This window comes from Takifugu flavidus, chromosome 9 (assembly GCF_003711565.1).
Source record: "Takifugu flavidus isolate HTHZ2018 chromosome 9, ASM371156v2, whole genome shotgun sequence".
In the NCBI taxonomy this organism is placed as follows: Eukaryota; Metazoa; Chordata; class Actinopteri; order Tetraodontiformes; family Tetraodontidae; genus Takifugu; species Takifugu flavidus.
This window is the reverse complement of record NC_079528.1, coordinates 4,671,261-4,683,331: the sequence shown is the minus strand read 5'-3', so window position 1 is coordinate 4,683,331 and position 12,071 is coordinate 4,671,261. Positions and strand designations below refer to the sequence as shown.

General features: G+C 43.7%; 1 protein-coding gene across 5 annotated transcripts in view; it reads left to right on the top strand.

Annotated features, from left to right (window-relative positions):
* Nucleotides 1-12,071, top strand: part of diaph2 (diaphanous-related formin 2) — a 170,009-nt gene that overhangs the window by 74,041 nt on the left and 83,897 nt on the right. For all 5 annotated transcript variants that reach the window (XM_057042268.1, XM_057042266.1, XM_057042263.1 and 2 more), the window contains one exon: nt 995-1,134. In XM_057042268.1, the coding sequence (XP_056898248.1) occupies nt 995-1,134 (140 nt within the window). The remainder of the gene's footprint in view (nt 1-994; nt 1,135-12,071) is intronic.

The following is a 12,071-nucleotide window of genomic DNA, read 5'->3' as shown; positions in this document are numbered from 1 at the left end:
GACTTATTAGCAGCTGTTATGGACCGACGCAGTTCACGCTTTCAGGGAGACGGAGTTGTTGTAGAGCAGCATGCCTCTCTGTTCTCCAGATAAATGAGCCTGCTTATTACATCCAAACTGCCTGTTAGCACAGCTGACTTTGTGGGGAAGCAGCAATGTAGGGATCAGCACAGAGGTGGCGATGTCATCTAGCAGCCTGCGTAAGACGTATGCTGCCATCTCTGCAGCCTCTTGTCTAATTAGTTCGGTAAATATGCGACAGTCCATTTCATATACGTAAGCCCAGGGAGACCTTTCGGTCGTACCGAAGGCATTGATCGTATTTCTTTATCATCTCTGCCAAGGGGGTCTGTCAGTCTCCTGGCAAAATAACTGAAACTGTTATGAAGGCATTTTAATTACATTTTCGGGAAATGTTGCCAGTCGGCCAAGGAACTACTCATTACATTTTGGTGATGTTCCTGATTTTGGAGGGACTTTGACCTCTGATATTCCAAAGATCAAAGCCTGTTATGCAACCTGATAGCACTGCCGCCTATATACCGTCAGTGATCATCAGCTCACCAGAAACTACGGCCTGATAAGCGGTGTTCAGTTATTTTATTGTGTTATTTCATCTGTGAGGTGACAGTTTACTTGCCAACATTAGTCTGTATTTTTACATGCTGCGGCTTTTTTTCGCTCACATGTTTCCCTGCTGCGGCGTTGCTGCCAATTGGTCGTCCCATTGTCTAATCAGTGTAGCAACACGTCCCCAGAGCCCTCTTTGGAGATTATGTAATAGAAACCCTTTAATTTAAGCTAACATGGAGAGGCTGTGTTTGGCTCTCTGTCATTCTCTGCTGATTAGGAAAACCAGACTTTGGCCAACGCATCACACAGCAGCTATTTTAGCAGCTTTTATCATGATGGAAGAATGTTTTCACCCACACCAGCATCATCTGTTATAGACCTTTGTCACGGTAAATTATTCTTTGTCCTGTTCTGCTCACAGGGGGGACTAAGGAACAGCAAGCATGAGTTCACGCTCTCGTCCCAGGAATACGTCCACGAGCTGCGTTCAGGCATCACCGAGGAGAAGCTGTTCCACTGCCTGGAGTCTCTCCGAGTGTCTCTCACCAGCAACCCTGTCAGGTTAGTCGTTCCCGCTTCTTTCACACTTCACAACTGTTCCCTCTACGTGGGGAATCCACGACTCGTTCACAGAACCCAACAGAAGTCCCCGTCTGACTGCTGAGAGGGCTGTTTAGACTCCTTGCAAAGTTTGCTGCAAGGAAACAGCAGCTTGAGAAAACTACAAATACACACACGGATGTAATATAAATAAGTGGTATTTTCCTTTGATCTGCAACACACTTCAGAAAAAAGGAAACTTGTCAGACACGAACCCAGCTACGGTGAAGAATCACTTTGCTCTGTTTAATAGTGCACAACGCGGCGGAAATGATCAAAGCTCAGACTAAGCGATAAACTACATGTACGTGCACAACATTTTATTTTTTTCGGCAATTCTGCATCTGGGTTTGTTGAGGTTTCGAGGGATCTTGACAGGAAGAGTATGAAAGTTCTCTGCTCCTGTGATCAGACGGTAGTTCACTTTTGAAGAAACTGTCTGTGTAGTCTGAATGTTACGGTTCCTCAACATTTACAATATATGACTGAGCAGAAACGAAATGATAACATCTGCACAGACACGCGGTGATGACATCATCATCTGTTTCCTCTAAGATCAAAACATTAGAATTCCAGGCTCAATTCCAACATCCAGGAATCATCAGCACTTTTAATGCAGTGTTCATTTATTGAACTGTTGGTTTTGAGCTGTAATTATTCCACAAGAGCACTTCAGTTTGAGACATTAGCCAAAAGAACTCATCCTTAACGTTTCATCAGCACCGTCTCACTCATTCCAGTCCTTCCAACCCCACCCCCGGGGTGAAAGAGAGGAGAGATCTGAACTGCATTCAAAGTGATGAAATTAGGAACGCTGCAGCCATCTTCAAATTGCATCAGAGAAAAGAGTTGAGAGCCTCTAAGAGTTGAGAGCCTCTCACAAAACTTTTGTGAGTTTTCTTTTTTTTGCCATGAGCATGTTCAGGTGTAGAAAGGACACCGATCTCCTCATGCACGCCGTGCCAGCTGTGCCCGACGGCTGCGTGATGCCTGTAAATCAGGCCTCTGTTCTCCAATCACAACAAAGTCTGACGTCACCATAGCCATAAAAATAAATAAATAAAAAAATCTCTGAAAAAGCCGGCAGGGTGGAGGACACCACTCCCACTCAGGAGGATGCCAGGATGATCCAGCCGTTGACCACTGGAGTCATAAACTCTGCGGTGGCACAGATGCTCAGGCTCACCTGGAGGACACTTTGAAGGAACCAGCCAACAACCATATGGTGATAAACTTTGACATCCAGTCTGAACTGGAAGAACAGATGGAAAATGCATATAGCTAAAGGCCCTATTTTATATGCGCACCTTGCTCGGGGAAGGTGGGGGAAGTCAAACCACAGCTCCCACTATAAATTATTCCATGTCAGACATAGAACCACTGTCAGAATATGTGGCAGTTTATTGTTGGTGAGTGATAAATCAAACAAACAAACAAATACAAACACATGTTAGTTAACCACAGTGGCTAACTCAGACTTGGGTAAAAAGTAAAATATCAATTTTAGTTTCTCTATTCAAGTGTTTAAGAGGGAAAAGCTTTTAATTTACAGAGGTTACTGGAAGCTTCTGTTGTATCAAATGCATCAATTAAAAGAACAACCAAAAAAAACAACAAAATAAACCCAAGAGTCGCCAGTGTGTTGCTGCAGATTGCACAGTAGAGACGTACCGAATGTGAGGCTCATTTCTTGTCAATAAAAGGTGGCTTCCTGGCCCTAAAGCAACCAACGACTGTTTAAATACAGGTGATTTTGGGGAGCTGTCGTATCATCTGTGTGGCAATAAGGAGCAAGGGAAAGCTAAATCACTGTGACATGTTCTGTGGAACTGGGAGCTTAAACTAATCTCATTTATCTGAAAAGAAGACCACAACAAGGAAACAAAGCAAAGGCTCCCTATTTGGATTCAACGATGTCCAGTGCCTGTGCGTTTCTGACTAATCTCTTATTAATCTCTACACATATTCCGTGTTTCACCTCTGTCTTGTTGAGCTTTGATTAGCTCTTTAAACATTCATTATGAGCTCTCACTGGTTTCCTGAGTCTTGTCTTTACTTGTTACTCTGATTCTTTGGGCGTACCTTCCCTTCCTATAAATGGGATTTTCAAATTTAATTCGGTCCCACTCGTACAGCAGTGGATCTCTTAAATTATTCACCAGCCCACTGTTGCGGAGATGTGCCTTCCATTCATATTCAGAGCTCATCCTACATATCTGGACACAGATGCGACCTGACCTGCAGGGTATGCGTTTTGGTTTGATCGCAGGGCTAACATGTTAAAACATGAGCCACATGCGTACCACACCACCAGCGCAACTTCTATATGAAATCTAAAATAAAAAAAGACAAAGTAATTATCCTTTGGATCATGAAGCAGGCCGTCCGTGGCATCCTATGGAGATTCAATAACGCTTATCCACACTGAAAGGCCAGCGGATGGCGAGGGAACGTAAGTGAGGTCAGACATTCTTGTTCTGTGGGTGGTTCAGCAGCTCAACCATTGACCGATTGTAAGTGAGCAGGGCTTTACGGAAGACTTGCCCCCTGCTGATGGCCAGGTCCGCTGGGAGGAAAGCCACCTAAGGGTGTGTGTAGGTGTGAGTGTGTGCCCGCGCGCTGGTGCGTGCTGTGAGACTGTGTGGATGAATAATACCGCTCCTCCTCTCGCATTTATGCCTCTCATTTGTGACCTGGGGAAAGAAGCTGAATGTTTTCCTGAAGCACGGATAAGGTTATTCCTAATTAAAATGCATTAATTGTCACGGAAGCCAACATGCAGGAAATCCTCATTTGGTTTGCTGCTCCTCCGACTTCATTATGGTAATGTAACCTTTGTATGATATGCCATAATGTACTGAAAATATCCATGAATTCCATGTCAGGGAACTGCAGTCATACACTGGTAATTTAGCTAATGGAATAATGATTCCATTCCTTAAATATTTATTTGCTGCTTCAGTGTTGGAAGCACTGAATAGCTCAGCCTACTTCTTACAGGAATACAACCAGCTGCAAAACTGTTCCTCAAAGCAGCTTAAAATATACCACCTATTAAAATATACCACCTATTAAACAAAATTCACACGATAATATTACTGTCTGAAACTGACATTCAACACAGGAGTAGCCAAAGATGAGCTGAAGAATAAATTTTGATTCGTCACTACATTTGAAAAGAGTCCCTACCTCCTCTTTAATATGAGGATCATAAATACACTTCAGGTTTGCATCAACATATTGCACATTTACTGGGATCTGGTGCTTTAGATTGCAGTTTTTAAAAACAATGTTGTATTTCAACATTATTTTTTTAAAAAAGGGCCCGCTATAGGAGATTCCTGCGACCAACACTGCGGGGGTGTTTTTATTGTGTGCAGATAAATAAAAGTCTCATCATCAAAGTTTTGTTGTTCTTTACAACGAGTGCTTACCGTTGCTTTTTGGTCCTCCTCTGATGTTTGGGCAGCCGGCTAATTTGCTCCCAGAGGCCTGTGTTTGTCTAATAGTTTAATTGGCTGGGCTGTGCACCTGTTTTGGCAGCGCCGGTGGCCACAGGGCCACTGTGCTCTGGGCCTTATCTCCCAGGCTGTTCCACACAGGTGTGTGGCATCAAGCCGTAGCAGATCCGCCCACAGATGGCGTCGCCTGGAGCATCCGCCACTTACTCTGTTCCCACTTTCTTTTCCAATGCCGCGTTCTCCACGTTTCTTTCCCCAGCTCATTAGTTCTCCCACTTTTAGTTTTGTCTTTTGGATCCTTGCTTACTAATTTAGATTTAGATTTAGGACTGCGTCGCCCCTCTCCATTAGTTTATACACCGATGGGAGTCAGGAGCCGACGTCTGACCTTGCCACAGATCAGGCAGAAACACAGAATGAAACACTCCATTTGCAAATTTTATCTCCTGTCATTCTTAAATGTAGAAAAACCTCTCACCCAAAGATCCTCCCCTTCAGACGCCCTGTTTCCATCAGCTTTTGCAGCAGTATTACATTGGGAGGAGGATTTATGTTTGCTTTTATGCTTTTAGCAGAGTCTGTTCAATAATGTTGGACGAAGCATCAAACTTTCGTCATAGTGAAATTTAGAAGGCTCTAAGACACCAGCGCGATCTGAAGTAATTATAAATGAAAAGTCAGCGTTCCAGTGGTTATCGTTGCTGAACTCCATGATTGACTGTCACTTCAGGGGTCCCAACAGTCTTGATCAAAAGGTTGGCTGGCTCGTGCACCTGTGTTCCTCTGTGCTAAATCACTGGCTGCACCAGGAACAGGACACAGTGATGCTGCAGAATCAGCTGACACCGGGGATAATGCGCCTGTCAGAGGATTCAGATCCCACCGGGAAATTGACTCTTCACAGAGATGAATGCGCGTTCCAACGTTCTCAATGTCTTAGTGAATTCTCCATAATTGGTCCCCTACATTCGTGTTGGCGCTTTGCAGTGGGTTTTTTTTTGTCAATTGGAAATCTTTTCAAATCCGTTAAAACATGTCCCAGAGTGAGGTTCAGAGAGACCGCCTGCTTCCCCAGGGGTAGTCCAACACCTTTGATCAGGTGTGCCCTCCCCATTGAAATCATTTAGATGATAAAGAGTTCCACATCATAGACAGAAGATCAAAGGGATGAGTCAAGATCTTAAAAAAATCTTGACCTGTTATGACTTTTTAAATTACATGGAAACGTCTCATGGCTCCTTTGGCAGTCCAAACCACTGTCCCCACGAGGACACGCGCTCATTTCCTCCGTCGTTCATCACAGAGGACGTCGGGACATGTTCTGAGATTTCCTCCTCAGGTAGTGAAGGTGGGCTGCGTTAGTTCCACAAAGAAGCGTCAGTCCTTGATGCTTTCTTTGCCTGTTTAATGTCACACCACTATTACGACATTGTCTCAAGTACGTTTTACCCTCGCGGTGGAAACGAGTCCTGGAAACATAAATGTCTTCAAAATCTGAGAGCGTTTTAAGAGCGATGCCAATTTCAGTTTATGACGCCATCTGTGGAGCTTCAAGAAAGCCACATCTGTTACCGCGGAGAGTCAGATCCTCTTCTCTCACAAATATCTGTTGGAGCTGTTAGATACTGTGGGCTTTGGGGCCTTAATATGTATTTAACATTGACATTTGAATACATTTGAAAATCATTCCATATTGTGTTTGTGTTCTTTGTGTTGATTTTAATTGGTACCATGAACTAGCGTTCCTTTTTTTCCGAGTTTGGAATGGTTGGATACTTCATAGCAGTGTTTGTGTATCAGAATCTGTTTGTCTTCCTCCAGTCTGAAGCATTTCCCAGCAGCGTCGGCACTGTTTCCTTTACCGTCTTCATCACACAGTACACCACAGAGGGCTGAGAAGTGCTGAGTTGTGGGTACGACACGCTGTTTCTGTGCGAGCGGGAGTAGGCGGGCTGCTGGAGGCTTCTGTGAAAGAACCGCTCTTACCATCCACGTCCTGAAGCCTTTTCCATCGGTTTAAAAAATGTGTTGAATGTAAATCCCCGTCCAGTGCAGCACTGTTGTTGTTGCGGGGAAACGCGGTGACCGATGAAGGATTTTGAGACACACACCTCTAACTAACCGCCGCCTTTGAGTGTTTTATTGGTTTCCAGCAGACGTCACATAAAGCACCAGGCTGCATTCTGACACTTTATTGTTATACAGCAGTCGCGCGAGGTGACTGCAAAACACCCTTGATCGAAATGCCAACTTAATTGCTTTGAATTAAATCTTTCAAAGTGCCACTGCGCTTTCTCCTCCTCTATGAGTTGGAGCTAATCTCTGCAGAATTCTGGGAAATGCGTATGAATCACATCAGACCTGATTCGATCTTATTTCGATACACTCATTTTCATAGCATTTGCTTTTTCCTTACATTCCTGCGTGCTGAGGCCTTTTGTTATAAATCACAGACCTTGAATTGTCATTATTTCGTTTTGATCGATGTTTGATCCCATGTGGATTGTGCTCATTATGCTTCTGTCCTCAGAACACAACACACCTCCATGTTTTCACCCTGGCGTTTGGTTTCAGGCTATAATGTTTAAAGCTAGCCGTCATGAAGCCGCGGGCCTGAGTTAGTGTGGCAGAGGGCAGGTCAGCTCTCAGTCAGGTGTGCGTGTGTGTGTATGGCTGCATCTGTCATATGATATGAAACGTTCACCAGCGCACATGCCTGAAATAATAAAGCTATAGTCTAAAAAAGGCAATCAGGTTGTGTAGAGACTAACGGAGAAAGAGTTCACCCACCTGGCATTCAGCTTCCTGTTGTGGCCGCTCCCTTTAAAATCTGAAGGATTTGACACACAATTTGCACATTGTGGTCCAGAATTTTGGAAGAATCTTAGAAATATCAATAAATTTTCATATCTTCTTATGCAGGTGAATTTAGATCTTCCTTGAATCTTGAAACTGTCTGCACGTCTAATAACAAAGTGTCGACCTGCTGCATCCTTGTGCTGCCTCCTCCTCTTCCTCCTCCTCTTCCTCCTCCTCTTCCTCCTCCTCACCAAATGCATAATGGAACAGACCCACGTCTCCTGCGATCCAGCAGAGAAAAGTCAGAGCAGAAAATTAAACAGGTGGATTAATATTTGCTCCTGTATATCTTTGCTTATTAAGTTGGCAATCCAGAAAGTCAATAGTGTTTTTCTGTCTTCTGAGGAACAAATGCCATTTTAAGTCCACAGTCTGATGAAAATTGTGTTTTTGACCTTTTAAACACCCTTTTTTGTAGTGCAACACATGTTGGATTAAAAGAAAAGATGATCTTTATTGATCCTAATATTCAGGTTAGTAATAAAGACGGACAAAACATATGAATCAAATTAGAATCAACAATGTTTAAAGCTGAGAGTAACAGCACAGGGTGTTTAACCAGGTGTACTGAATGATCTTACCGTTCATAAAGAGTAGTCTTCAGTGTAACATTGAGTCACTGTCTCTTGCATGAAGCACGCACATTATATCACAGAGAGACATTGGATTCTTCACTATTGATTTTAGCTCATGTTGTTGACTCTGGCTGCTGTTTCTCAGATTTCTCTATATTTAGCAGAGTGATTCTGCAGCTTTTCCCTTCTGTTCCACTGCTTTGCCTTCAGGTTTAATTTATCAGAACTGTTTTAATTGTGCCATAAAGGTTTGCTTTGCATCATTTTAAATTCCGCCGTAAATCCCATAAAGGACGTCTTTGTGTCGGGAACTTTTTCAGGAGATTTTCTTCAAACTTTGGGATAAAGAGGACGTCTGGCACTATGTAATAATAATAATGACAGTGTGGCTGTGTCCCAGTGATGGAAGAGTTGTGATGTCAGGTTGCTGGTTCTGGCTCGGCCCTTCACTCCGATCGGGATGAGTCGGTGACTGAAGGAGCCGCTGCAGCTCTTCCTGCATACGTTGGACCAGGTTACCCAGCATTGCTCTGATCTTGTCCTGATCCTCCATCATCCTCCTCCAGCTGTCCCCAGGCGCTCCAGCTCCACATCAGGCTCTCAGCTGCTCTCCTCTCCAGCTTGTTTAGACTGCTGGCCTCTCCAGGCCTGATTCCACCACCTAGCAAAGAACAGAGCACCCACAGACTGGCAGATTTTCAGAATCTACACCGAATGACATGATTCTGCTCTATACCTCGGTGGATTTCTGTCTTTTTTCTTTCTTTCTTTTTTTGCTTTAGAAATGATCTCAGAGTGATAAAGTTGGTGTTCAGGGATACTGGAACCCACACCGGCAGCGTACTGGGCTGTAGACTAACATGGCCATCCTCTTCTTGTTAGAACTCCCCATTATGCAGCTGAAGTAGGTTAGTTAAAATTAATGTACCACGGAAAAGGGGAGACAGTTCCGAATAGAGGCCACTGGCACTGGCACGGCGCATGTGGCATTCCCTGGAGAACATTTGGCAGGGCTGTTTTTGGCAGAGCAGCTTCTGGCTTCCTGTCCACTTTTAAAAGGGATTCACTTCAATCTTGAGCAATGGCTCTGTTTTAAACACAAACATAAAAAAGAACACTTTGCCTGACAACGTCGTGAAAAACTAAATACGGGCTGTCAAAGTTGAGCAGACGCGCCTCTTCTCAGTTGCTCAAACCTTTGGAGTTAACATGAAAACCCTCCTCACAATAATGCAATAAGACTCTTTTGTCATCTGTTTGATTAAGTGAGACGTAACGTGTTGAAAACCAGATGAAATAACATAAACTATAAAATTAGAAAATCTCGCCCTCACGCGTATCCATGAATCTTTCATTTAGCCTGTGGGGATTCCATGACTGCAGAAAGCCACATCATTTTGTGGCACTTAAAGAGCAAATTACAGACATCAATATTAGATGAACAAGTCTCCTCATAAGTTAATGCAATTGAATGATGCGAGAGAAAAGAAGGATTCAGAACCTGTTTGATCTTCAGTTCCTGTGATATCGATCACTCACGTCGGCTCAGAGGAAAAGCTATATTACAGCGCTCCAAGTGTTCCTGTGAACGGGAAGCTAAAAGGTCAGGAGGTCAGGGAGGAGTGTGAATAAGTGCTTTTAATACTGCAGCAAACGCTGCTGTTGATCCCTATGATTCTGATTAATGATCAATGATAAATCGATCCAAGCTCTGTCACAATCCATGACAATAACATTGCATTTGTTTTAGCTTCTGAAGACATCGGCGTGCACGCAGCAACATTATCGGCATTATCGGAGGAAATACTGAGATCCTTATTCAATAAATTGAATTAAAACAATCAATGTTGCCAAAATCCATGGGAAAAAAAACCCCAAACCATTAGCAAAAGTTGCAAGCTGATCTGTAAAGTGGGAAAATTAAGTAAATTATACAGAAAAACAAGTTCTAAAGCAGCATTTTACAGTTTAAAGGAGGCTCCACAGAAGCAGCATGAGTACGTTCTGCCTGCTGGCTCGTTAATTAGCTTATCTTCTGACAGCTTCCAAGCAACTTCTGCACTCTTGCTAATAACAGCGAGACCACTACATGTTATCGTCCATCTGATGAGTGCACGCGTGTTTTAATTAGGTTTTCAAAATCCTGACATGGTCGAGGAGCCCGCTATACCCGCCGTACGGAGAAACGGGATTACAATACATCCAAGGCTGTTGTTTTCATATCGGTGCTCCTCATCTTCGAATGATCCTTTTTTTGCCTCGGTCTCTAGCCACAGTTTCTTCGCCTGAGAAAGTCTTTTCCACAAACGTCGCCGATCATTATGGTTGTGTTTTAGTTCCAGGTCAGGTGACACTCTCAGGTCAAAGAAAAGCGAACGTTTCTTTGGCATTTGGCAGATCTGCAGTCTTGGATTTGTGACCTTACTTTGCCTGTTTTGTGCCTCTGGCTGCTCCTCTCCTTCCTCCGAGTGTTCCACGATGCCGAGCTTTCTTTTTCTTGGAGTTGTTACTGCTTAAGTAGGAGTCATTGTCGTCTTGTCCCTATCGCCATTCCACTTAATAGTCGTAATCTCGTGCACGAAAGCAGTTACTTTGATGAACCAAAATAGATTTCATAGCCTCGGGATAAGAGCTGTAAAAGTAACAGCGCTCATCGTCACGGCGATAACTTTGAGGGCATTTAAAAGTGGAATCATGTCGATTCATTTAAAGGTGCACCAGAGTGAAACAGGAATGATACTGAGAAGAGGTTGACTACGGCACTGTGGTGCAGGCCTGCAGCAGGACGGATGCATCTCCAACGCAGGAATATTCATCTCACACACTCCCAATCTGTCTGTGCACTTTCAGAGAGAAGGTAAACATGGCAGCAGCAAAACATCTGTTGTGCAATTTCCCACTCAAATTAGTGCGACTTCTCCTCCAAGTTCTCCTCCTTTAGAGCTTCAACTTTCACTTCTTTACGCGAGACCAAATAAACAAAGTAAGCAATACGAGGGGGTAATAATGTGTTGTGGGTATTGTTTTAATGGCGCTATAAGAGGAGCTCTGCTGGGTGTACATACATTCAAGTCATGTCTTCATAATTATGGGCAACCTCCAGCAACTTTATGGCGTGTCATTTTCATTCTCCGTCCCTGTTTTCATACCCAGAGTTCAGGTCGGGCGGTGCTTCCAAACCTCCATATTGCACTTGCACTGTAAAAATAAACACAAATATTGACTCCATTTCCAGCTCTGTGAAGCATAAACAAACTGTGGAACAGCCTCAACCATGTCGCCTCCTCTCCCGCTGCCTTATTGTTCCATCACTCCTGTCACCCCTGGATCACACAGCAAATGCGCAGAACTGTGTTGTGATGCTTCGGTTCGCTGAGCCAATTTGTTCTTTCTTTCTTTTATGACCCTAAATATCAGCAAAGCAACTGCTGGGAGGAAACCGGTTCATCATAAACACAGATTTATAAAAGGACATTATATTCAGTTTTCTTATTGGGGAAACAGATCATTATTATCATCATTACAGCAAACGTCGCGGCAAACGCCGATAACTTATACAGTAAAATGGGTTTTGTGTGTCTGCTAATGGAATTGTGGTAATGACAGGCGAGCGGCTGGGGCCTCTGATGATTTTGCCAAAGCTCAAAGAAATACGTCACCGCAACTTTTCCCGTTCCCGCAAGCGAATGCATCTCGGCCCAAATTGAGGGTCTTTTCTGACTTGCTTAGTCAATACAAATGACTTTAATACACACGCCATTTTTTCCAAATCATTGTCAAAAAGGCGAGATAAATCATTGACTCCTGCCCTATTAATGTCGGCAAATTGCTCCATGCGTTTTGTGTTATTGACAGTTAGGGCCTTTTAGTAGAAGCGATGCTAATGAGCTAATCTGGCGTGTGACACCCCCCCTGCTTCCTCCCACTCTCTTCCTCCCCATCCTCCTCTTCCTCCTCCTCTCCTGTATCTTAGACAAACAGGCTCATCTGTAGTGGATCATTT